The sequence below is a fragment of the Amblyomma maculatum genome, chromosome 4 (genome assembly GCF_055883805.1).
Source record: "Amblyomma maculatum isolate TAMU_Amacu chromosome 4, ASM5588380v1, whole genome shotgun sequence".
Classification (NCBI taxonomy): Eukaryota; Metazoa; Arthropoda; class Arachnida; order Ixodida; family Ixodidae; genus Amblyomma; species Amblyomma maculatum.
In genome coordinates this window covers 20488274-20514736 of record NC_139347.1, presented here as the reverse complement: position 1 = coordinate 20514736, position 26463 = coordinate 20488274, and the positions used below count along the sequence as shown (strand labels likewise).

At 46.5% G+C, this 26463-nt stretch overlaps 1 protein-coding gene and 1 pseudogene across 2 annotated transcripts in view; both read right to left on the bottom strand.

Annotated features, from left to right (window-relative positions):
- The window catches only part of LOC146190464 (paired box protein Pax-6-like), a 36395-nt gene that overhangs the window by 3925 nt on the left and 6007 nt on the right, over positions 1-26463 (bottom strand). Inside the window, exons 4-8 of one of the 2 annotated variants that reach the window (XM_084600893.1) lie at positions 18662-18667; positions 8325-8468; positions 5497-5579; positions 3170-3354; positions 1243-1445 (exon numbers count right to left, since the gene is read on the bottom strand). In XM_084600893.1, the coding sequence (XP_084457019.1) occupies positions 1243-1445; positions 3170-3354; positions 5497-5579; positions 8325-8468; positions 18662-18667 (621 nt within the window). Of the gene's footprint in view, positions 1-1242; positions 1446-3169; positions 3355-5496; positions 5580-8324; positions 8472-18661; positions 18668-26463 lie in introns of both variants that reach the window. The other variant, XM_084600892.1, reaches the window with a different exon arrangement.
- Positions 22519-23337, bottom strand: LOC146190465 (phospholysine phosphohistidine inorganic pyrophosphate phosphatase pseudogene; annotated as a pseudogene).

Sequence of the window (26463 nt, the reverse complement as noted above, 5' to 3'; positions counted from 1 at the left end):
ATTTGAAAGCGCGTATTGTGGGCTTTGCCTCAACGTTCACTACACGCGATACTGTCTCCAAAACCATGGTAACTTCTAGACCATCAAATACACAAACAGCGCCTGTATTTGATATGCATAAGAAATAGTATCGGCGCCATTGAAAAGATTAGGTTCAACGCGCATGCTTAACAGAATATGAAACGAAAGCTTTGGCTGCGGGCGAAAGAGCGTTGCATCGAACACAACCGACGTTCTGTTGAATCCATCAAATTTCTCCGGCGTTCTATGCAGAACCCACTTTCATGCCCTGCACATGCAGATGCCGGCAGACTCTTTCCTGCTCCACACGGTCAGCTCTCCGCGGCGGCGGACGCATACGTAGTGAGGAAACTACCCTTCTCTCCGCGCTGGCAAGCGCATCTGCTGGGACAGCACCTAGATCACTGGGATGCCGCTATCCTCCTCCTCTCTGTGGCCATGGCCTCCAAGATCACCTCCGCGCGCACGTTTACGCGCGCGGGGGTGATCTCGGAGGCCATGCTGTGGCGAACATCACGTACCTCACAAGCCACTGGGTGGCCCATGAATGGTTTGCGCATGCGCAGTGAAGCTGCATAACGAGGCACGTGACGTCTCGGGTCGGCGCAGCAGCGGAACACCTGTGGAACGGCGCGGCTGATTGTCATGTTTACAGCGCATGCGCAGCTGTGGCCTGGACAGGCACGGCGAAACTCGCTTCTACTAGCCTGTTGTAGCTTTCACTACAGAACATGTAGAGCTCTAAAATGCACATTTTTGATGTTCGATATTTCGAACCACGTTACCGATTAAGAAAATTTAAATAGGGGACTCGCCTTTGGTGTTAACGACCTTCAGTTTCGTATGCTATGATACAACATTGCCTCCTAAAATAAGAATAAAAGTTGAATAGTTAATTAATTGTCAAACTAAAGTACAAGTGACGTGCACAGACCATATAGATGTGCTTCTCGTGGCTTTTAAAACAAACGTGCCTCACGTGGCTTTTAAAACAAACGGAAATAGAAGGTGATGTACCAGTATTCTCTGTAAGTTAGACTTAAGGTTAATTGTGTCTTAGGTAGCAAGGCGGCTGTGCCTTACAGCTTGCCCAATTATAACTAGCCAGTGGGTGCAGCTAGATATCCTGGGCATTGCGTGCTTCAGGAAATGACGCTGCTGAAATTTGGCGAGGGAATTCGCTTTCTAGCAATCTAGTTTCGCCGACAGCGGTACACTTGCCTGCGGCGCCGTGCGGGCTGGCCCCGCTGACGGCGTAGGCGGCGGGGTGTCCGCCCGCGATGCCTCCCTGGCCCCCCGGGTTGGCCGAGGCCCTTGAGTAGGCGCCCAGGCCCAGGGTGTCGTGGAGCATGTACGAGTACGAGGCGGCGTCCCGGTGCTGCTGCTGCAGGCATGGATTGGAGCCCATGCCGGCTGCCATCGGACTGCGTACAATGGGCGGTCGGAACTCGATATAAACGATCTCGACATATTGAGTCACTGAAATCTAGTGAAATGGGTGCGTCATGCGAAAGCACTGAACCAAAGATTACTCGACACTCATAACTTATACGTCACGAAACACTGAGCAAGTGAATTATCCTTGTTTTTTTTTTTTATATCAATTAATCTAGCCAATATCTATTGTTCCGTCACTGTGTAACATTCTCCAGGAACAATCGAAAGAATAAGGGAGCAGTTACTCATTTGCATCCTGCCAAGCGCAGGCGTGCAACGGTAAGCTATATATAGCTTTCACAGAAACTTAATAGTTGAAGAAAAATTGTGGTGGTTTATCCTGGTTAAACCTATAGTTATCAGTGACGAGAGTAACTTCCATTAAACATGACTATCACCTCAGCCTGTCCCGAAGCGTTGACGCAGTCGAACTGGCACGCACTCCATCCATCACGAGACTGAGCTACAAAGCCCCGGCGAAGCAGCTAGATCCTTCCCATGGTTATCTGGTCAGTGCGAGGTGGTCGAAATTTTCGAAGCCCTCCACTACGGCGTCTCTCGGCCCAAGGTCAAATGCGCATGCAATTAGCGGTCGCCCTGCCATATGATCTGCTGGCTTTCCTGGTTAGCTCAGTTTGTAAAGCAACTGCGCCGTGCAGGTGGCGGTTCCGATTTCGAACCGCAAACCAGCTGACAAAGTTTTTAACTGCGAACTTTCTGGGAAAACTGTACAGCTTTTTTGTGGCCGTGTGGTTGCACTAGGGGAATTCTTATGAGCAGCTGTTCAGCTGTTACATATCTACGTTGAGGGATTGCCCCGCGTCGGTGGCGCAAAGGTTAAGATGCCCGGCTATACTGTGCCGGAGTATCCTGATTCGAACCCGACCGCCGGCGGCTGCGTTTCGATTGAGGCGAAGCGGAGGCGCCCGTGTGCTGTGCAGTGCACGTTGAAGATCCCCATACGGTCGAAATTACTCCGTGAACCCTCCACTATGGCTCCTTTTTCCACGTTCACTCCCACCTTTCTCCCTTCCCTTACGGCGCGGTTCAGGTGTTCACAGAAAAAAGTGTCGCAGACAAACATCCCTGGCATGTCACAATGCAGCGAAGCCAAAAAGATGACGTAATGACTTTCGGGCTGTTTTCTTCAGTCCTTCCATCAAAAAATAGTGTATCTGGATAATCATCCTGAGCAAGCAAACCTGACCCTTTATGTTCTTTTACATGTTTCTATATTTATTTGGCATGGCTGCCATATTGCCTGTGGGCGACAGCTGTTTTAAACAAGTCATTTTCAGCTGGAAAAAGGAAGAAAAGAAACCTTTGCAACATTCACAAGAAATAGCTTTCTATTATTTACGTGAAGCGGGGAAGACTTTTTACAACCCCAAGTATTGGGAACTCGGAACATTGAAACAATTACAAAGAATACAAAGAACAAATACAAAGAACCTTTTTGTATATTGTATATTTTCTTTTACATGACGTCATAAGTACCTGCCATACTTTTATTAGAACTTAGTATTAGACAAACATATATTCAAATGCCCATTATTTCTACTTAGAACGCGTACTGTAAAATACTACAATAATTTACCTTCATTTTCATGTGTTTCATGCAAACATTACAAAAATAATGTAATGAACGAACAAAAGCGACAATTTTTTTTTTTTTTTTTTTTTTGAATGAGAGCAAAAAAGAAAAGCTCACCTGTACGAGTCCTGCATGGCTGCCGCCATCGGCTGGCTGAGCCCCGGATAACCGGCCAGAGGTCCGGCGAGTCTGCCGTGCACGGGTCCTCCTCCTCCGACGGCGGCGCTGGACTCCGCGGCGCGTCGCTGGCTGCGCAGCTTCTCCTCGCGCCGCCACTTGGCCCGCCGATTGGAAAACCAGACCTGAGGCCGTCAGCTAACACGCGGCTGCCCCAAACCCAGCATGCGCCCATTCTTGCATACCCCCCCGATGGTCTCGCCATGCAGTCCGTCTTCGGCATGACGGCACTCTTTAGACACCTGTCCATTTAACAACGTCATTTTTCAAGCAGACTAGCGATGGCTGTCATCTTGTCTGTGAGTGACAGCTGTTTTAAGCTGATTAACCTACTACTCGCTCTCGCCATATGGTTTATTCCGCTATAGCCTTCGTCTCAGGCATCCACTTACTCATATTCACACATGGAACATTAACTGGACAGCTCTTAAAACGAACTGCATTGCGGAGTTATGCGATTCCGAGGCTAACTCGGGGCTACGTTCCCACGCCGCGGCTTAGCATATCATTTGAGTTCCCCTGTGCTGCAGTTGCGGAATTCACGGTCTTCGAAGCTTTCATGTTCGAGCATTTGGTGCTCAAGCGCCAAGCTGTATATGCTTGCAGAAGTAATGCGCCTTTCTCGCGGCCATCATTAGAAATTTATTTGGTTAGTATCTCATTTACCCATTTCATGTAGTCCTAACTGGCATCGATTTACCCGTATTTAATAACTAAAGTCTCTTCATATATTTTCCTGATTTAACTTAGTGCTTTGTACAATAAATTTACACCGAAGTCACCCTATACATTTCTCTTCCCAGCGGCATCACCGCGCTCATGCCTTAACAATTATTTTTCTCCACTCCCTGTGCGAATTGTCACGTCACTTGGGGTGCACAGATCAAGTGCTGGGCTACGATGTGTACCAACAGAGTCATCAGCGAACATTAGAATTATGGTATAAAATATATGTGTAAGGTAGTGGCGTTAATTTGATGCTAAAATTAAGACAATGAGGTATAGCTCATGACAATCAGCTTCAGATTTCAGGCAAGTTCGCATTTTTTTTCTTTACGCATTACGAGCTAGGCATTTTTTTCTTTTTTTTTTTCTTTTACACCAGTGGCGATTCCGCTTTCCTTCAGGAAATTGAGGTGAACTCTTCGAATGACTGTGTTATACTTTTCTCACTATTTTTTTTTTTTTTTCAGCGCTGAAATGGTATATATTGGGAAAATCTTAAGTAGAAAAGGGCATGTGAGAAAATAAGCAGCCTCACTGACTGTTGAAAGCCCTTTGATCGTCGCGCGTCTTGGTCTTTCATACACCGCACTCTGGTGCACTTGCGTCATTCCATTGTTCAGAGGCATCGCACCCGATGCCCGCATGGCTCATATATTCCACGCCCACCCGCATGCAAACAGTATTGCGGAAGACCCGGCTTTGTTTGCATGACTAACTGCCTTCCCCGAAAAACTACGTTTATAAACGATGTTACTCTTATCGTTTGTTCCTGAATTCCTGGGGGCACTCCTGCATTTAATGTGATCGCCGTACGAGCGCATCCAAAAAGAGGCGAAGTTTAGATATTTAAGCGAATGTGCCTGAAGTTTATCATAAAGGTCAGTGACCGCACTTCCTTCGGAGTTGGACCCGCACTTGTAGGCACGTCAGCTGATGCACTCATATAAGGGTATAGATACTTTTCTGCATGAAAATCATGCCCTCTTCTGCCATTTTATGCCCTCTCCCTTCATTATGTATTTAGCAGTTGGGGAATTGAAGAAAAAAATAGGAGATAGAGAGAAAAACGCTTGCCCAGGTCTCCTAATGATTGAGTAACCATGGTAACAAGATGTTCGCATTCTTATCATTCCGCGCACGAGGAATAACTACGTATAGGCTTGCTCGTTTCTGAGACGTTTGCCCTAACATTGTTGCCGCAATCAGCATCATCATAATTATTGTCATCATCTTAATTACCCTTGTTACTATAACCCGGCTTATTACAATGCAACTCTGCATTGGCTGACAAGAGGTGTTAAGCGGCCCATGTATACTCTCAGTTCCGGACACCGTGTACTTGTGAACTTGAGAGTCGCCTTGATGACGTCTTAATAACTTTGCGAAGCATACGCACGCTGAGGAAATCAAAGTATGAGCTGTTTTAAGCCGTTAGGGAAGCGAAGGGGCGCCTAAAGCGTGTACGCATCAAGTGTGCGAAAAACTGCATGCGCATGCACTCACAGACACATAGCTTGGTGCCTCCAAACGTAGACACGTACCTGGATTCGGGCCTCCGGCAGCGCGATCTTCTCGGCGAGCCTCTCGCGAGCGAACACGTCTGGGTAGTGAGTGCGCTCGAACTCTGCATGGCCCACAAAGCCTCCGTTAGGGGGCGCGGGTGTTCAAAAAGTGAGCCCCGCGGTCGCTATTTTACACGAAGCATTTTGAAACTCGAAGCAAATGTAGCCCAAACTTCATGGTTATTTGAAAAAATTTACTTGCTTGTACAAGTCATGGAGCAGATAATGATTTATCCTCTCGCTGTGTCCTCTGAATTATGCGCAGCGTGTCAATGTGCGACTTTTTTTTTTTTCTTTTTATTAAGAAATTCATTTAATCAGTTTTCAACCCCCACTATATATACGGTGCTTTTCTTTAGTTTGGTTTATATGGTTTAACGTCCCAAAGCGACTCAGGCTATGAGGGACGCCGTAGCGGAGTGCTTCGAATATTTCGACCACCTATAGGGTTCTTCAACGTGCACTGACATCGCACAGCAGACGGGCGCCTTGCTTTTCGTTTCCATCGAAAAGCGGCCGCCGCAGCCGCAGGAAGTGAAGGCAAAGGCATCGAAGCACCTTGCCACAGCGTACATAGCAAATGGAAACTGACAGAAACATGCCACCTCATGTGTGCGCAGTAGTGAAGTGTAGCATGTTGAATCAAACAGCCCAGCAGTTTGTCTTGAGGAAATCTACTATATACCATGTGAAACGAAAATTAACCAAGCTCTTAAAAAAACGGACTGTGCATCCCACTGAACCCAAGTGAAGGCTGTTGGAAATCGCGAAACCTTGTCCAAGTTTATTTCTTTCGTTCTCCAAAATGGAATAATTTTGATTTGAATAATTGAATAATAATTGAACCTTTAAATTATTCGCTGCAGGAATAAGGTGTTCTTTGAGAATTGATCACCTTCAGAAACAGTTGGCTGAAATGTTTGCAAAATGGAGCCATTTACGGAGCTCCATCTACCGGCATCAAAAGAATGCTACATGACTGCTGCCGGGGCATATCGCTCAGTGCGCACGCAAAGCACCTCCGAGCATGAAGCTCCAGAGAGAAGTGAATATAGTCCTCTGTGACGCGCCTTGATAAGCTCAAGCAGCACCGATGTCATGCGGATGCTTTGGTAATACGAAAGTTATTCTTTAAGGCCGCCACTTCTTAAGAAATTTGTTTTGACAGAAATTTGCTGTCCTGCTGTTTTTTTTTTTTTCAACTTTTCTATGGTTTCATTGTTTTCTGTTTATACTTGGCATAAAATTTCTGCCAATTGGCAGAAATTATTCGTTATACTACGTTTTCTGTCTCTTTTTTTTTACTTTTGGCCAGTTCACACGTATTTCTGCTTCAGTTAAAAGAAAATGTGTATTATGTATATTTCTCTCTTTTCATTCTGTTATTTCGCGTGTTTTTGTGCCTATAAAACATAGAAGTGATAAATATCCACTTTCTGTCATTAAACAGCATGTTTAAGGCGAAAGTCTTACGCCCATTGCGCGAAATTCTTTCTGTCGGCGTTGGCAACACGACCAATGGAATGGCGGCATGCATAACAGATCCACTGTATCAGGGATCGAGCCACTATATTTCATTATGTTATCAATGTTAATCAATGTTGTCTTGAATCACTCTCATTTCTCTTATCGACCGCTATATGCTCATAGGCACCACTAACAGGCCTCACGGCGCTATTTATCATTTTGGCATCAAAATTGTTATGCGAAATTCCGATGGGAAACTACACAGACGACATAAGTACCTCCAATTGTTTACCTTCTAACCATTGACTTTTCGGCTCAAAAACAGGAAATTACTTTTTTTTTTTTTCGTGAACGTGTTTTGGCAGAAGACGCAGATATTCTCTGTGAAGAACAGAAATTTTATTCAAAAATGCCTGTAATTTCACACACATTTCTCACAGTGTGGTAAAAAGCTACCTGACGTAAATTGTTCCTGCACAAACGTTTCAGCCACTTGTTTTTCGAGACGATTAAAGCTACCGAACAGCCATTTTATTCCTGAGGACAGTAACTAAATGTAAGCTAATTATTTTTGATTATTTACTTCGAAAAACGAAATATATTGCTGGATACGCCACGTGACTCCCTGCATCGTCACTTAGGTCAGTGTTAGGGCATAGCCTTGTTTTCTTTTTTAAGCTTGGTTATCCTTAGCTGCGGACTACTTTCGAATTAACAATATACGAAAGTATTAATTGGCACTGATTAAGAAGTCAGCCAGTTCGATGAGTCCTTTTATGCGTCCAATGGGCGCGAACCGCTCGCAGTCGGGCACAACTCGAGAAAAATGGGGTTTTTCCCGTCAAAGGACGCCCCTGCAGCCAATGGCTTCGACCGATTCTCATTGAGCCGTAAACAATACTCGTGGGCCTGCTAGCGGGGCAATGCAGGATGTGGAAGACGAAGCGTGGTTCACCACGGTTTACTCGATTTAATCGCGGCGAAAATCGGCGTACGTCACTGGCTGAATTGTGCCTCTTTTCAGGGCAATATATGCCGCTTTTTGCTCGAATTTCGCCCGAATGTAGGGCAGTGAACCATCTGCCAAATACAAGTTTTCGCAATGATAGACAACATATAGTCTGCAGTGCTCCCCGTTAAACTGCGGAGATCGTTCGAAAGTCATCACTGCCACTTTCTCTGCAGGATTATAGCGACGAGGTCTGCAGTTGTTGATCCACATATACGCTTATTTATATGCACCTCGCACTTAAGTACATCTTACGGTGGCTATATATGCAGGCAGCGACAGTGAACATGCGGGTACCATGCATGTGTCTATATGAGCAGCGCTGACATACCTTTCTCGAGCGCCTCGATCTGCTCGTTGGTGAAGGAGGTCCGGTTCCGCTGTAGCTTTCGCTTGAGCCGCAGCCGCATCTGAGAGTCCTCGTCGCACGACGAGCTGTTCTCCGAATTGCCGTCCGAGGTGCCGCCGTCGCCGCCTTCTGCGAGACATGTACGGAACGTCCCCACTCGTGCTCATCACTGCTGAACGTGATATTAGAGGGATTTAGAGTAGCGTTGCCGTGTATGTATCATTACGGCCCGTCGCCACCGGTTATATATATGCGCGAATTACTCCAAGAAGCCAAGTGCGCTCGCACTATCCACCGCAATGCGGGGGCGTCTTAATCGCATGCGATTTTGACGACTGAAGGCAGCGGTATACGAGAACGCTGAAAGCGAACCGGCTGTCACATATATCTGCACACGGCTCCAGTTTTTCGCTCATGACCAAAGCGGGTACCGAGGCCGCAACAAGTGCCATGCTTGGATCTGATTCGAATTTTTGGCACTATACAAGCCGCGGACTCGCCTCCGTGGCGGAACAGCTAACGAAGCCGGCAGGTCGAATTCGTCGGCTATACGGCACCTCTGTGCTGAGACCAGTCCCCAGAACGGCGTCCGTGCGTTCTCAATGAGCTTGTGAGTCACGTACGTGTTGGGTATCCTTCGCTGCACGAACATGTGTCATTTCCATTTGAAGAAACACACTTCTAGGAAAACTGAAGTTCACTTGGTTGTCTCGTACCATCGCGTAATTAACGACGGGCTTCTCTCCCTATCTCTCTCTTTCTCTCTATTTTTGCAGAGAAAATCGAGTTGAATAGGTGTCAACAAGAACGATAAGTGTGATGTATAGCTCTAGCAAACGGGCACTCTCGCCTAGCAATCAAGGAGTCTACGGGCACTGCATATGCTGACCACGAACGAGCCAAGTGTACCAAACCAGTGTGAAGCCCTGTCAGTAGGCGTGAGCACATGAACTTTAACTGCCCTTAGACGCTTGGTTCCTGCCACGAGCTTTTACCCGATATGACCGCGCTTTAAGGCGAATGCTTTTCAGTCTCATGGTGCGTCGGCAGAAGTGACCGCCTGACGCGTCATCAGGGAGTGTCCGCCGTATGAAGGCAGATTAAAGAAGGAAAAATGATTGATAGTGATAGTGATTAATAAAGGTTGTTTATAATGACTAACAATGACTCGTAATGAACCATATGCCTGACAACGAATTGTAATGACAATTGATTAGAATGACTAAAATGGCTACTAATGACTTGTAATGACCAATATGTCTAACGAGAACTTGTAGCGACTACATTTAATTATAAATGACTAGAATTCTTAGTAATGAGTAGCAATTACTAAAATGACTATACTAAGGACTTGTAATGACTACTAATAACTGCAAATGACCGCTATGCCTAACGATGGCTGGTAACGATTACAATCCATTAGAAATGACTAAAAATGCTTAGGAACGAGTAGTAATTACTAAATGACTACTGATGACTTGTAATGACTACTAATAACTACAAATAACCAATATTTTTAACGACAACTTGTAACGACTACAATTCATTAGAAATGACTAAATATGCTTAGTAAGGAATAGTAATGACTAAAATGAGAGGCCAAGAGAAAGAAGGAAAGAGAAATAGGTAAAGAAGAGGCAAGAGAAAAAGGCGAATGATAAGAGGGGGAAGAGTATAGGCTTTCGCCGTTCACCTCTTAAAAGATATGTTAAGAGAAAAAATATTGGGTATAGCAAAATACCTTTCGGCTGTATTTACTGGTTGCGTAATATGAAAACGTTCTTCATCGTTTTCTGGAAACGGAAGTAAAGAAAATGAAAACGTTCTTCATCGTTTTCTGGAAACGGAAGTAAAGTAAAAAAAGAATAATTCTTTATTCTTTCTTTACTTTACTTCCGTTTCCAGAAAACGATGAAGAACGTTTTCATATTACGCAACCAGTAAATACAGCCGAAATCTATTTTGTTATACCCAATATTTTCTGCGCTTAACGTTGTCACGTGAGAAACGTGTATTTAAGGCACACATGGAATGTCCTTGACATGTACGTCGGTAGCGTGTCCAAGGTCAACGCCACGGCACGCGCGTTTGTCTTACTATCGACCAAATCTGAAAAGGCGTGCGCGAATATCACTCGGCCGCTCGTACATACGCACGTATAGTTCGATGCACGATCATCATGCTCGAAACAAAAGCGACCGACTCTAGCGAGCGGCCGGAGGACTCTCGCGTGGCCCGGTCGACACGGCGTTCGTTACGCGTATTATACTTTCTCGGCTGCCGTGTTCAACGATGCGTGGCCCAGGAGCCGACCCCTCAGGCAACGTACCCACCGACATCGTCATCACCCGCGCCACACCTAGCCCTGGAAGGACCCTTTGCGCACGTGGACAGCAGCGGGAGGAGGAAAAGCAAAAAATAAATAAGTAAAACTAAGATGAGAACGAACACGGGCAGAGTAGCAGAGACGGCGCGAAACAGGTCGGCGGATCATCGGCGGGGCCGCGTAATCAAGTTTGGTCTGTGCCCCCCTCTAACGAATCCCATTAAGCGCCGGGGTGGACCCGCCAATGAGCTGTAATTGAATCATGCGTCGCCACATTCGCGCCTCCGCCTTCTCTGCTCCCCGCTGCGAGAAGGCCGGCGCTAAGGGAATGGGACAGGGGGATCAGGCTGTGGTAAAAGAGCGCGAACACGTGAAAACGCGCTTCCACATGTTTTCGCGTGCGGTTTCCGGACTATGGCTTCATAGAGACCACAACTCGTCATCGTCGCTGCTGCTGCTGCCTTAACCGTTCTGTACTATGGTACGTCGTTCAATGAAAGACAGCTGATAATTCACGGAACCACTGGGACACCGCTGACGGTCGGGAAGAACGTGGTGTAATACGCTGGACAATCCAGGCGTGTTTTTGTTTTGTTTTTGCAGTCAGATTTTCGAAAGGGAAAGGCAACCAGCGCATATGGCCATATACAGAGGCTTCTTCTTCTTCTTTTCTCACAGCATCGATCTGCAGCAGCAGGCACACTATAAATTCCAGGGGGGTGTACACACTTACAACGCTGTGGCATACCTAGGCAAACGAAATCAAGTAGCGGACTTCTCAGGCTTTGGTATCATAATAAACAGCTTGCAGGGGCTGATTGACCGGTATTAGGCTAGCAAGTGGGATTGCTGCGTTGTCTTCTGTGTCAGAAATCAAACATTACTAAGCGCATTCGAGCGCAACTTCAGCAGTCGCCCTTGCTGAAAGACGTCCTTTCAGCCAGCTTCATTCACACACCGTGTGTGATACGGAAAGCTGATCTGGTGTCTTAAGAAGAAACAAATACTGAGATCTCCTAAGATGGCGTTAGAGCCAGTTATTTTAATTTCTAAGGTCAATGACAGCTTTTCTAATTATGAGACTGCTATTGCTGGCCAACCCAACACCCTCTTTTCAAATCCATCCAAATATTGCTCCACCACAATACTTCTGCGAACTAAGGTTAAGTAGCACCATTACCGCGCATTCTCGATACCATATAGTTTCCTTGTGACGTTGACTTTTACCTTTTCTTTTACGAGATCATGCCCGACGCCTCCGCGATAAGTTTGCATTTCTTTAGTTCATCTTAATCGCACGCAGGGAGCTTCTAACAACGGCATATGAAAGCTCTATCACGCACGACAAGAGCCATTTTGCCCCTTTGAAGGTCACAATAGAAGTGGTTCCCATCATATCAATTTATAACGAAGCAGGTCGAACGCATCATGGGGCCTCGTATTATAACAGTGCCAACTTCATTGTAAACGGTAACTTTCAAGAAGTTACATGAAGTTAGCGCTTAGCGTACAAATAACTTTATCCAAGCTTCTGCAAGCAGGTTTTTCCGCATGCCTCAAATGACCCAAGCAAGGCGGCTGGCCGCGCGTTTAGTGTCACCACAACACAGGAACCACTAGCTTTAGGGCTTGATCCTCCGATATGCGTTTCACAGTTTCCATTCACACCCCCATCGCTTGTCCTGTAGTCTTCAAAGCTCGCGCACCGCCGTCCTGAACAGGTCAACATTGTTATGCGGTGAAGCATACCTGAGCGTTGTGAACCGTTCAAATACACTACCGAGTACTTTTACTCTAAGAAAAAAAAAAAAGAACATCAGGACAATGAAGTGACATATCCCATGCTCAGAGGACCGCTTCCATAGTAAGCGTGGAGTGCAACAGATGGCGTATCGAAGCAGTCCTAAATTAGTCCTAAGTTAGGGTGCCTCGACCACGATACAGTGGCTGGTACGACCTACTCTCAAGATTAAAGCAACTCAAGCTTATTCAACGGCGCCATGACCTGATAGTACAGATAGATGCACACATATCTTACACAGAGGAATGTGAGAACAGACTTCCTGACAAAACTATACGATACACCTGGAACAAGTATATGGCAAAACGCCGCATAAAACAAAAAAATTGAGAACACGGCACCGCAGCGAGAAGAGCAGATGTTGGACAAGTGGCGCCATCTCATTTCTGCGCCTAGAAGCGACCCTCACTTTAGCCAGAGTCCTTTCGGCGATTCCCTTGTTTCTGCGCTCTCTCTCCTCTCACTGGAGAGGAAGGAAGTAGTGAAGAGGTTCCCTGCGGCTTTTCACGCCTTGCGCGGCAATTAGCCGTGCTGATCGAGCAGCCGTCGTAGAAGCGCAAGGCGGAAGAACAGCGGTCGATTTCGCCAAAAGTCGATTCCAAGAAAGCGGCACTCTGCGGGCGGCTCCGATGAGCCGCGAATATAACGCACTCCGCTAAGCCACGAGCATCGACTCCTTTCATTTCATTTTTTTTTTCTCCATGCCGGCAACACATCGATTTCTCGGAAGGCTCAACGGGCCTCATACGGTAAGCATTTCGAAAGGCAGGCTAGTAAGCTGCAACAATTCTTCCGATATAGCTATCTTATGTGTTTCTTTAAGAATGCCACGCGACTTTCTGGTACACAATTTATCGCTGTTGATTCCAGTTGCACGAAGTTATAGGAAATGAACACCTATCGCAGGTGGTAATCCAGCCGAGCGACTTTTTAACTACCGTATTATTATAGTATTATGAAATAATGAAGAGAAAATTATACACCTAAGCGTCCATTACACTGGGTGTTATATACTAACGCATAAATGCACTTCCCTCGATTGTACTTGGGATTGTCGAAGCACTACCGCGCCCCTGCTCTGCTCTTATCCTCATTGTAGGAGCTCCCTTAGTAGCAATATATATAACGTACAGCTATAGTATCATCTTAACAATACCATACAAAAAGACTAGCACCACAGTTCGCCTTTATCGATTTCGTATGCGGTACATTATTCAATATATCAAGCAGCACGCTGCGCCCCTGCCATTGGTGCTTCTCCTCATTGCACTGAAAACTTTGGGCACGGGCTTTGGGGCCCGGCTGATAGTACTAGCGCTGTAAGTCCGCGCCATGTTTTAAACGTGAAGTATATGTTTGAGCAAAGCTGCTTCGAGTGGCCGTGGCTTGAGGGTGGCATCATTCGGTTTCTTGTAGTCGTTTTTCCAGGACCACCTTGCTGTGATGCGGTGAAGTCTAACCGAAGCCCGACAGCTGCTCTGCAGGGCGTGCTTCACTCGCTTAGCAGCCTAAGCGTTACAGAACAAAATTATCCCGCGAAAATGTTTAATGATACTGTTTCGCTTGTAGTGTGCTAGTAACAGTATTTGGTGTCTTAATAGACAGCGGCTGGTTACAAAGCATAATCCCCCGCGACTTCGATGAGAAACAGGTCAAGCGTAGCCACGCGTAAAGAAGAGCGATCTATTGCCGCGGAGCACACCGGCAAGCGGCACGTCGCGGCAAAAATGATGCCACGAACATGGACGCAATTTATTCTTGCTTTCTAGGTTACACAGCAGTTAATGTATTTCCATTTTTATATATATGAAATTACCGATACATGAAACTAAGAAGAGTGTAGAGTTGGGCTTAATGGTTTACAATAATTTTGGGAACAATGCTAACACAGGACGGAGCGGAACACAACACAGGCGCTGACTAGCAACATAGCGTTTATGTTAGCCTATTCCCAATGTGGTGTACCTGAGCGGAAATATATAAAGCCTACGTATTATGCGGCCATACTTTCATTCACCGCACATTTATGATGAAATCATCATCAGTGGCCAGCTACGTGCCTATTGCCTTGTCCATGTAATTTTTTTGTTCTTGATTTCGACTATGGTATCATTATCTCGCGGCTGTTTCCTGACAGGTGCTCTATTATATCGTTAAGTCACGTGACCTTAAACCCAGGTCAGTTGTGCGGGCACGAGAGTGGATCTAGAAAAATCTGACGTGGATGCTAAAAAATGTATTTGGTCATCAACAGAAAGAAAATAATTAAGTATAAAGACGAGCTCAATTAAGACACCCGTGATCTTCCGGCTGTTCGGCTTCACTTAGCAGCTCGATCTCAGTGTATACGCAGGGGGATACGGTATAGACGTCCTAGACTATGTATCCTCAAAGATTTTTGTCCCGTTTCCGCTGGCAGATCGTGACACAAAAATTAAACAGAAAAAGCCAAGCCTCTCAAATGGACGACCGCACAAGAGCCAGCAAGCACGGATCAAAACCTTCTTGCTCAAACAGCGCCTTTCCCGTAGCCAGCCTCTAGAGACCCGGGAAAAATAGCCTCAAGTACACACGCGCGCACAATACCACAACGCGAACGGTGGTGGCGTGTCCGCAACCTCGGCGTCGGCGCCCGTGGCTCGTTGCCTACAGACGCGAACAGCGCGCTCTGGGGAAAAGGCAGACGCGGGTTCTGCGTGTTCTTTGTGTGTGTATGTGTGCACTGTAAACGAAACGCGCCCGGTGGCAAACGACTCCGCCGCTCAGCCTCCCCGGCTGGTGGTCTGGGCGTGGAACGTCCCGAAGGACTTCGTCGCAATCCCTTTTCCACCCCCCTCGCAACACCACTGTGCATCACGCAGCGCAGTGCACCCGCGGCGGCGGGGGCTCTCTCGCGGCCCTTTCCCGGGCTCCTGGGCGCAAACAGGATTATCCTAATTTGGTCGTTACAAGGGCTAAAGGGTTTGGGAACCTGGTCGTTAAATCGATACAAGTTGGAGCGCCAGGGTTCCCCGCTCTTTCGTTCCCGCTGGCTTCGCTTTCTCTTCCTCAACCCCTCTCCTTTTTCCACGCCACCTCTCCCTCGTTGCCGCGGTCCGCGCCGACGCGAAGCAACGCGGCGAAAGGCAGCGCGCATCCCCTCCACACCATCCACTCGCCCGTGCCTCCGATTCCCTACTTTCCCCAGGCGCTTATAGTGTTACGACGAGAGTTTGAAATACAAGAACGGGAAATAAGCACCGGAAGCTAAAGGAGGCGTGCAAGCGAACAGAGCTCGTATAGACTGACTGTGTGATGAGGAAACCCTCGCGCGACTTGTCTCTCGAGCCCCGCTGTAGCTGATATATGCTACACTCAACTGCCCCCTTCCCTCCCTCACCCCTCCTTCTTTTTCCTAAGAGAGTAGTGGATGATGACAACTTTGCTGCAGATGCCCCCACCCCTCCACGTCTTTAGCGTGGGCCCAGATTCGGTCACCTTTGCACATGCATTCATGGCGCCAGCTATACAATATGAACCCTCTTCCCTGCTTGCCCTATACGCCTAGCTCTCCCCATCTCTCCCACTTCCGAATCCCTGAGCTCATGCATACCTTCCGCCGCGCAAATTTCTGTGTCCCACGTTTCCTGGGTCATTTGATAGGAAAGAAGCGCCGCATACTGCTCGCGCGGTCAGTGCACATGCAGCAAGTATAAAATGCGTGCACAGATGTCGTGCCGTGGGACTGATAACAATACAGCGGACAAATAAAGCACACATGGAATTACAATTAGCAAAAAGCAGACAAACATTAAGGAGATGGAAAGCGAAAGCAATACAGGGAGTCCTTCTTTCTGTTTCTTTTTTTAAGCGCTATTTCTTTCTTTCTTTCTTTCTTTCTTTCTTTCTTTCTTTCTTTCTTTCTTTCTTTCTTTCTTTCTTTCTTTCTTTCTTTCTTTCTTTCTTTCTTTCTTTCTTTCTTTCTTTCTTTCTTTCTTTCTTTCTTTCTTTCTTTGTGCGGTCTTGTCGGATGCTTGGCAAGGCACGCACGTGGAACAGTGCGAGCTGCTTGCAAGACATCTTAATCAGCACTATACCCTCTCGCGCGGATTTCGTAACGATGCGGACACACGCTCACTATGTAGGGTGTGTGCGTACGATGCCAGCACTCAGGGCATCTGTACGACACCCCGAAAACAAGAGGGAACGAAAAACAGCATGCCCTCCTACACGGTCCCTCGGCGATCGGTACGGCACAGTAACAACGAATGAGGAGACTTTGCCCTCCTGATGCGTCTATGGCAGAAATGCGTACGCATCAGAGCCGAATCTCTGTAGACAGCTCTCTAAAGAGAGCGAACCTCGTCGGAGTGTCGTCGCGAGTGGGGAATATTTGCGGCACTTTCCAGACGCCCAGTATTCGCGGCACGGCCTCGTATTCCACAGCTGACCGGCGGCTGAAATTCATCTATGGAGTCAGAGTCCTTCCATTTGAATTTCTGGAACTTCACGAAGATAGGGGCTCTGAGCGCAAAGTTCGTTGTCGGCAGAGGAAAGGTGGATGAAGTGAAGCACGAGTGGACGTTCTCTGCCATGCATCACGGACGTGCACAACCGGTGCTTAACTCGCTGGTAAACTGTCTGCGTGAAAAATGTCGCTCTGTTACTTGCTGCAGAACAGTAAAAATGCGTTGCAGTTGGGTATTCACTAAAGCAAATATATATGGCATAGCGCAAACTATATAGACATACTTTGGAAATTATAAACACCAAGCGCCACCCGCTTTCCCGATTCGCAGTTATAAAACTCATTCGCCGTCTGAAACAGCTGTTAGCATGCAGCATGCACGAGCGAAACTGTAGTGAATAACTTAAATCTCAAAATCATATCGCATACATACTCTGCTTCCCTGGATATTAGCAACTGGCGCCATCTGTTGACCGTCTATAGCGAACACTAGCCAACCACAGACAGCCATCTAAAAACGTATCCAAGCTCAATCGGCTAAAATGTGATCACATGATCTCGAAGTGACGACGTCACTGAGTCCTCTGTACTTGCCATTATATGCAGCCTTATTGACATGGAGAATCTACCTGGTAGAGTTAGGCAGTAAAAAATAATAATAAATAAGGAAGGAAATGAAGACTTCGCTGCTCACTATAATTAAGATGTCCGACAATAAATTCTCCAAGTGCATCAACAAACTGACACATGCGCGCGCAGCACTGCCGGAGGTGCACGTGAACTGGGCAGCTGTTACCAATACTTGACTTTGCAAAACGGGGATGTTTTTCTGTATAGTGGCCTTATATTGTTGGTACGTGATGCTCACAATGTGGCGCATTTGTCTTTATTTCTTATATTTGCCTCTTCTTTGTCTCGAATCCATGTTAAATCCGTCGTGCAGGCAGACATAGAATGCGCCCTGCATGCAATGCAGTTGCGAGGCACCACTTGTATCTCTGTTGTCCGTGTGAGCTGTATAAATCTAGATTCTGCTCTGCACCATGGAATTCATGAACAAAGACCGAATGTGGAATAGCATTTGACCTATGCGTCCATGTTACAGAATTCTTTAAAAAAAAAAAAAAAAAAGCTTTAAAAGCAACTCTACGCGGGTGCACGCATGACAAGGAATATAGCTCGCGCTCCTCCTCCAGAGGGACGAATATACGATCGCGTCTTCAACGCGCTCCTTCCGCCTGGCTGCGGACTCGAGCGGCATTTGCGCGCGCGCCCGCGGTGGGTTCTTTTTTTCCTCCGTGTTCGATCACTGCTGCTGCGCTCCTCTTCGCGGAATTCAGGAAGAACAAGCCACGGCGAAAGGGAACGACGGAAGGGACACGCAGCTTTGAGAAAGATGTCTATACATACCACTCCTACAGTGTTCTATGGACCACGCGCGGTCTTTCGCCGTTTCGTCTATACTTGCAGCCATCGCAGCCCTCGCAAGCGTGTGTTGCTTTATAGCAGCTAGTCTCAATCACCCACGGCTGTTTCCTTACATGCCGCGATTTCCATACGTACAAACTAATTTACATGACCCGGAACTGTACCTTAAAACGTAGAGGACACCTGAGCTCCGCCTAAAGGGTGCGACGCGATAGCGTTGATGGCTCTCTTCAGCGGTTTACAATTATCCGAAATCATTATTCAGGTTGTCCACATTATCACATTAACCTTCAATTAAGACATCACACACACATCACCCCCTTCTATATCTCTCAGCCAAGTCAACGTGCCTATACGTGGCTTATATATAGTATGGTTGTGACCCAAAGATAGTGGGTTTGAATCCCGGCTGAAACATCAAATATATCTTCATGCAAAATCGTTTACTTCATAGCGCATGGCGTAGGTTTGCTAACATAAAGCCGCCTCCGGACGAAGCCGGGTTTCTCTCTAAATCGAAGCCTTAACTAACACTGACGCATTAATAATTAAGCGGATGAGTATACATGCGAATTTTAAGCACCTTTCGTCATTACACATGAAGTTTTGACGTGCATCAAAAATGCGTTTCTTGCACCTTATATATAGAGGGCATGCGCGTGATGAACGGAAGCGTGTTGCAAACGTATTCGGCAGAAGCCAAAATGAAAATGAGCCCTTGAGGTCTTCAACAACTATCCAGTCTCAAAATCACATTCGTTTGAACTGCTTCATCATATATTGTTTACATTCACGGGCCGCGACAGCTGCATACAGCTCAGTAACTACGGCACTCCCGGCTCTTCCAACTACACCATAGCGCAGATGGAATGAAAGAGGAGAAGAAAAGACGAGGGAGGTGAAGGAGGCGGCCGATGCGAGCAGGGAGGCTTGTATATAAATGTGCTCCTCGAGAATCGATCGTATCGAAGTAAATGCCTCGCAGCGATTCGTTTAGAACACGCGGACAGCGAAGGTTGAAGCGGAGGCAGGAGAGGAGGAATGGAGGTAGTGAGGAGAGGGACGGAGATCCGACAACGACGACGACGACGCCTCCATCTATGCATGACGTCGCGCGCTATGCCCGCACCGCCCCCAAACAAAGCAGCGAGCTGCTCCAGCGTGTCTGTTTGTGCGTGCATATAGGCCTCGATAAGTATGCTAAACGCTCGCATTCACGTATATATACGCGCTCTCATGCATGCATTTGGGACTCTTTGCATATATATACCCGTATATATACAAACAAGCGAGCGCAGGCGCATTTTCCGCGCCGTGGATTTGAGCAGCGGCGAAAGGAGATCGCTGCATGCATGCGCGCGCCGCCCGCGCGTGCAACGCGCCGCCATTCTATTAAGCCTTTGAACACGAACAGCGCTGAATACGTATTACATGCAGGACGCGTGTAGGGGGGCCTGTGCGTGTGAAAGGGTGCACGGATGGAGGCATATGCCTTGCGCGAGTGCAGGCATGCGCAATGCCGGCAGCTGCAGCTTCGCAGAGAGTCTCCAGCTCGGTGGATGTGTATGCAGAAGAGGTATACAGAGAGTATGCTGTGCGCACTGGTGGAAGATGATCGAAAAGCGGTGCTCAATATGATGTGTCTTCTTTTAACAGCGCCCTCTTGAGCGGGCGGGCCTTGACGCGGTTGTTTCGCGCGTCTTCAGTAGTTATTCCTTAATCTCTTGTAAGCTGCTGCAACTTTCCGGATTGGAGTTCTAACACAAAGATGTGAAGACCACGATTATACAGCACTGTATAAGTATCGGCATTGAAGGATATAGGAGATCAAGCGTGCAAAGTGGCTCCACATTATTAAAAAGAGAGAAAAAAATACCGATATTACGCGTTGCAGGAAGCAATTTCTTTCGAAAACGTCTTATCTGAACTTACAACAAAAACAGTATGTACATCTATCTTCAGGAAATTTGCATGCGGGCTGAAATCTACATGCGGACAGATATGACAGCATTCGCAAGTCATGACTCGTGAGCGCATTGCCTCTTCCCACGAGTAAGACGTGGATAGAGACAGATGACAGAGCTAAATGAGTGGCCCTTGAAATACTTGTCATCGGTCCTGAAAACACATGCATGGCTAACAAGTCATTACACGAGTCTGCGCACAGTCCGTTTTCTTCACAAGTTACGACTGTCTTCGCCTTCATGGGGCCATAGATGGTGGCGTCAATCGACCAAAATACAGAATGGTGTAGAAATACAAAGCGCGGCGTATAAGAAGAAAATAGGCCGCGACATATGTATACTCTAGTGCATCATTTTCGTGCAGGGTTCGCGGCAAGGCAACGAGCTGAGAAAAGGATACAGTGTCAACAACACAACAGGAAAAAAAAAAAAAAATGAAGTTAACGTGCTGCGCCGCCGACCGGCTGCGCTCACCGTTCATGCAGGCGTTCGAGCGTTCAGCTAATTGGCGCACGCTTGGACTGCGCCCAATTAGGCTTGGCTGCGCGCCATCCAAATATATATACACATATACACCAGGCGCGCTCAAGCGCACGCGCTCGCCGGCATTCTCGACAAGCCGCCGCACTCTATATCGCATGCGCGATATACCAAAATGCGAGCACGCGACGAAGCTACAGTGTATGAGCGACCGTGGTGTCCGCGTCTTCGATCGCGGCTGCTCCGGTCACCTGGACGGTGGTGCACCGCTTTTGATCATTGATTGCCCAGATCGGCCGAGGTTCGATCGGCGCCATCACCTGTTCGTTGTCCCCGCGCCCGCATGCCGCGAAACACTGTGATCCGAAAGCGCGGCGTTTTAGACGCTCTGTTGCTCCTTATGAGCTTCAGGTATAGTGTTCAATAAAGGGTATTTCTGCTATATGCTTCCATGCTTTTAAGCGTTTCCGGAAGTGTGATCTCGTTACAGTGACGCGTGAATTTGTCACGGGTATTAACGTAGACATATATGACCGCAATATCAGCTTCCAGGGGTGCAAAAAACTCGAGTGCACGGAGGCTGGCGCAGAAAAAAAGTAATAATAACACGTGTTTTTTGTGCACATCTGAAACCTATATGTAACTATGTAACGACGCATGTGTGGCGGGACAAACTTCAAAGATTTCAACGCACGGAAAGAAAAAAAAAAAAAAACAAAATATTAAACGCCATGCATTCCAGCTCCGCCGAAAGATGCTCACGTTGCGCTGTTATTAGAACGCGGTGATTGCGTGAATAGCTAGCGCCTATTTTTTAATGTTAGGAATAAAAGCAGAAAGAGAACTGACGCATGCTGGGCGCATTTTGAAAAGCACATTAAAATTATCCTTGTGTACCGTGATGATAGTAGCGATGACAGTGACGCTGCAATTAGGGATGATGACAATTAGCAATGATAATTACGGTGCAATTAGTTGATAATGATATTGAGAGCAAACATACACCGTGTGCACCAGCAAAGCTTAGCCTTTAGAATTTCTACAGTGCAAATTCCACAGTGCTCTCGGAATTTTTTTCCCCTTGCACCTAATTGTTGCTACTAATTCTTTAACTATTTCATCATTCGACACCATGTACTACCACAGCGTCATGCATTGCTGATAATTTTTGCTTTATGGCACCATTTTCCAGACATGTACTTTTAAGCTAACTATACGCCATATATTTTATTGCAAGTGCACCGAACAGATAATCTATTTCACGTGCACTCTTGTTTTAAATGCTCGAGCTGTGTGTCTCGTTTCACATCCTGTCTTCACACTATCTTCAACATGATACCACACCAAGTAGCCAATACCAAGCTGTTTAATTTGTAACAAAGAAAAAAAAAAAGAAGCAAAAGAACGTTTTGTAAGAGCAAACATTGACCGCACTCGTATAAGAAATGCATTGGGGTCCCAGATTCATGGTGACTTCAGTGTATTACTGGCACTGTGCGACAGATATCCGTGCCCTGGAAAGGGCGAGTGGTGACTTTACGCAGACGATGAAAATCCCCAGGCGAACAAATTTAAAGCCATACAGACGGGCTGAATATCTGGCCTGGGCATGCTCTTGACTTTGTCAATACATGAAAGACAAGCCATGAAGCTTCCACCTGAAGCTCCATTTATATAAATCAGTGGAGAGTTGCAATATACCTAACGCAGTCGACTACATATATTTCCAGTCACTGAGGCTGAGCTGGTCTGTAAGGTCGCTCCATTGCGATAATCCGTTCGACGGCTTCTTTCAAGTTGCCCACAATGCCATCCGGCTTGATAGTGGGGTGGCTTTCGTCGGAACGTCGATATCTGCCGGTGCGCACGAGCACGCCACGCATTCCGACGCTCTGTGCCCCACCGACGTCGCCGACTATGTCGTCACCCACCATGACGACTTCGTCTGCCCGCAACTTGAGATCCTCCAGGGCCAGCCGGAAGAACTGCTCTCCCGGCTTGCCAATCACGATGGCTTGCCTCTCGGCCGCAAACTCGAGAGCAGCTGCAAAAGGCCCCACATCCATGACCATTTCGCCGCGTTCCCGATAAAACTTCCCCTTGCCGAGGCAGATGAGGACCGAATCGTTATTCTCGACGAGAACGTGGAACGCCTGGTTGAGGTTCTCGTACGTGAAGTTGCTCGCCGCATCTCCCATGACGACGCAGTTTGGCTGGCTCTGGTCGCACTCGTAGAACTCAGACTCGACGTTAGGATGGACCAGCAAGAATGGCCGATAATTGAGGTCATGGATGAACTTCTTCGCAGCTGGAACGCACATGATGATCTCCTTCTCGTAGATGTCGTATCCAAGCCGTCGGAGGAATGTGTCCAGCTGCTCCCTCGTCTTTTGCGTCTCGTTCGTGATGAAACGGAATGGAATGTCCGCAGCACGGAGTATTTTGATCGCTTCGATAGATCCCTCAATTGCCTTGCGTTCTCCGTTCTCGTAGAGGACGCCGGTGATGTCCATCAGGATACCACGTATGCGCTTCTTCAGCCAAGCCATTGTCTTCGCTTTTTAGATCATGTCAACCTCTGATGTTGTTGTTGTTGTTGTCCAAATAACTTATGGCACATACCCACAGAGGGGGATCGGCCAAGAATTGGGTAGCAAAGAATTTTTTTTTTTTTTTTTTTAATATACTTGCATAAAAAGAAATATATATATATATATTAATAATAATTTGAGGGGTAGAGGAAACGAAACAAAATGGGAAATAAGTGAAATATAATATGAAAAGTGGTAACACTCACGGGAGATTGACACTATATTTGTAGGACAAGTGATGTTTAAATATTTAGCAAGGAAAACGATTTGAGTGCAGTAAAAAATTTTGCATGGCGGTAAAAATAGACCTGTGACTGTGCCCAAGGATGGTGGCGCCAAATGATAACAATGTCGGGCTGCTTAAACTAAGGCCCAGCTGTTGCAATGGCCTTTCCATCAACTCTTTTCTCAGCGTAGTAAAGCGGCGGCAAAGCAATAAAAAGTGATCTAATGTTTCTTGTTCACCGCAAAATGCGCAGACGGGAGACAGTGCCAAACCAGACCTGTGAAGATAGAAATTTAAAGGTGGGATGCGGCATCGCAGCCTTGTTAGTGAAATCTCAAGTTGCCGTGAATGACATAATTTTCTATTCCAAGAATAATTTAGATGCAGGTAGTCCTCAGATCTTAAAAGATGTCCGTTTTTCATATTTAATAGAACGTTTCTTCGAAACCTCGCTGCGGTGATGTACGCGGTCGCCGGAAGGATAGATAATACGGGGCCATTAAGGGACTCTTTTGCTAAATTGTCAGCATATTCATTTAAATCCACATTGCTGTGGCCTGGTACCCATACCATATGTACAATTTTCAAATGTTTTGGGATCAGGGAGACAAAGGTTTTTACTATTGCAGAATCCACCGACGAAGAGAGAGATGAACACAAGGATAGAGAGTCGGAAATTACTGCCACTTTAGAAAAAGAGGAGTCTAATTTACGTAGAGCGAGTACCACCGCCAGAAACTCCGCCTCAAAAATTGGGGTGAAGTCCGGAAGCCGGACAGAAAAAGACCAGTCTAAATGTGGACAATATATACCCACTCCCGCCTTTTCATTACTTTGAGATGCGTCAGTAGCTACAACTAAACTAGCAGAAAGACTTCTTAAATGATCTTCTAATAATCCGTTTAGAATAACGGATGATAAGTTTTTAGCATTATTCGGGAATATGTCGTCAAAGACAATTTTAATAGATGAACCGATGGTTTGTATGGGTAGAATACTAGGAAGGGAAACATTTAAGGGGTCCAGCAAATTTTTGACCATAACAACCTGCGGGGTGTGAAATTTAGACCAATGGACACCGAAAAAGGAGGTCGGTTGACAGCAAAAAATAGACATAGATCGGTGAAACTCTGATTCATATATCCTTAAGTACGTCTGAACGGTTAGAATTTGTAATCTATATATCAAGGGTGGAATCCGGGCTTCAAGGTAGAGCACATTGTTGGCAACAAATTTTGGAAGTCCCATACACAAACGAAGCGCTTCTCGCTCCAAAAGAACAAGCGGTCGAATTTTATAAGCTGCTGATCCAGAAAACAAGACTGAACCGAACTCTAAAATTGGACGCACATACATAACATAAATCATTAAAAGGACATCTCTCCGCATTCCAGACCTGGGACGACTAATATGGCGCAGACCTCTGATGGGCTATTATAGACCTTCTTCTTCTTCTTCTTCTCTTCTCTGTGCATATGGCACATACCCACAGTGGGGGATTGGCCAGAGTTCAGTGGATGTTTAAGAATTTGAGTACATGATCCAACTTTAACTGATATAACTTATTAATTAGGAATTTGTGTTGCTGAAATAAATTGAAAAACAACTGAAGTGGTACGATTAGTATTCAATAAAAGAAGAATATTTAATATAAATAAATGGCTACAGGTGCGACAACGTTTTCCTTGCCCTTTACGAACTTTTATACTAAAAACTATGCATGAGAGATACGTCTCGTCTATGCAGGTGGACTTTACTGCGCAAGGGAGGAGATTAATTTACTATAATTAACTAATCAATATTTTATTATATAATTGCGAATTTGAAGGCCACCAAGATGAAAGGTGAGTTTCGTTTTAATTTCTTTTTATTCGACAGCGCGGTTTGAACGTTGAAGACCTGCGTCTGAAAGCTCTCATAGTTGGCTTTCCTGCTATGCATTAATATATATCAACGTTCTTGCACTAGGTATTGCCGGAAAAATATTTTCAATAATAATAATAATAATAACAATAATAATAATTCGGTGGCAGACTGGACCCCGCCGCAAGCTGCGTTGACCTACCAGTCCCAGCCCGGCCAGGAGCAGCCACCCTTCACAATCTCCCCTCCCTTATCTGTTGTAGGTAGGCCGTCATTGCACCCGCCACCGCTTCGGTGGTGGACGACGGCCGTTGTTGCGGCGCGCATCTTTCTCCCCCTTTTCTTTTCTTTCCTCAGTATTTTCTCTTCTGTCTGCACGAGGCAGCGGAGGTGGCTCAGCTACAGAGCCAGTAGCAGGCCCGTGCATTTTCTTTTCCTTCTTCCTACAGCCACAACAACCATTTCGCCTCCATCGAAACGCAGCAGCAGCCGGCGGTCGGGATCGAACCCGATATTATCAAATACACAAACGGCGTCTTTCTTTGATGCATAAAGAATGCGACAGACGCCGTTTTATGAATGTGAATTGTCTATTAGTCGACGCAACGAGCTTGTATACAAATGCATATAGATTTGGCTTTTGAAGTTTCTAACCACACTGGCGATTATAGATCACTTAAAAACTGGGCTCATTATAATAGTGACGGCCTTCAGCTTCTAAATGTACCCTGGCGCCTTGGACACAGGGAAAAGTGACGTGCTTTTGAACTGAATTCCAGCTCAAAAATATGTCACTCTTCCACTTTCCCTCTTTCCGCTTTCACTCCCACGTTCCTCCCTTCCCTTACGGCGCGGTTCAGGTGTCCGCAGAACAAGTGTGCCGATACTTACGAAACAAAGAAAAAATGCGCCGCCTGCCGGTAGCATGACTCAACATAGGTTTTAAAAAGCCCCCTCCTCCCCTCCCCTTTCCATACCTACTCCCTCTCCTCTCC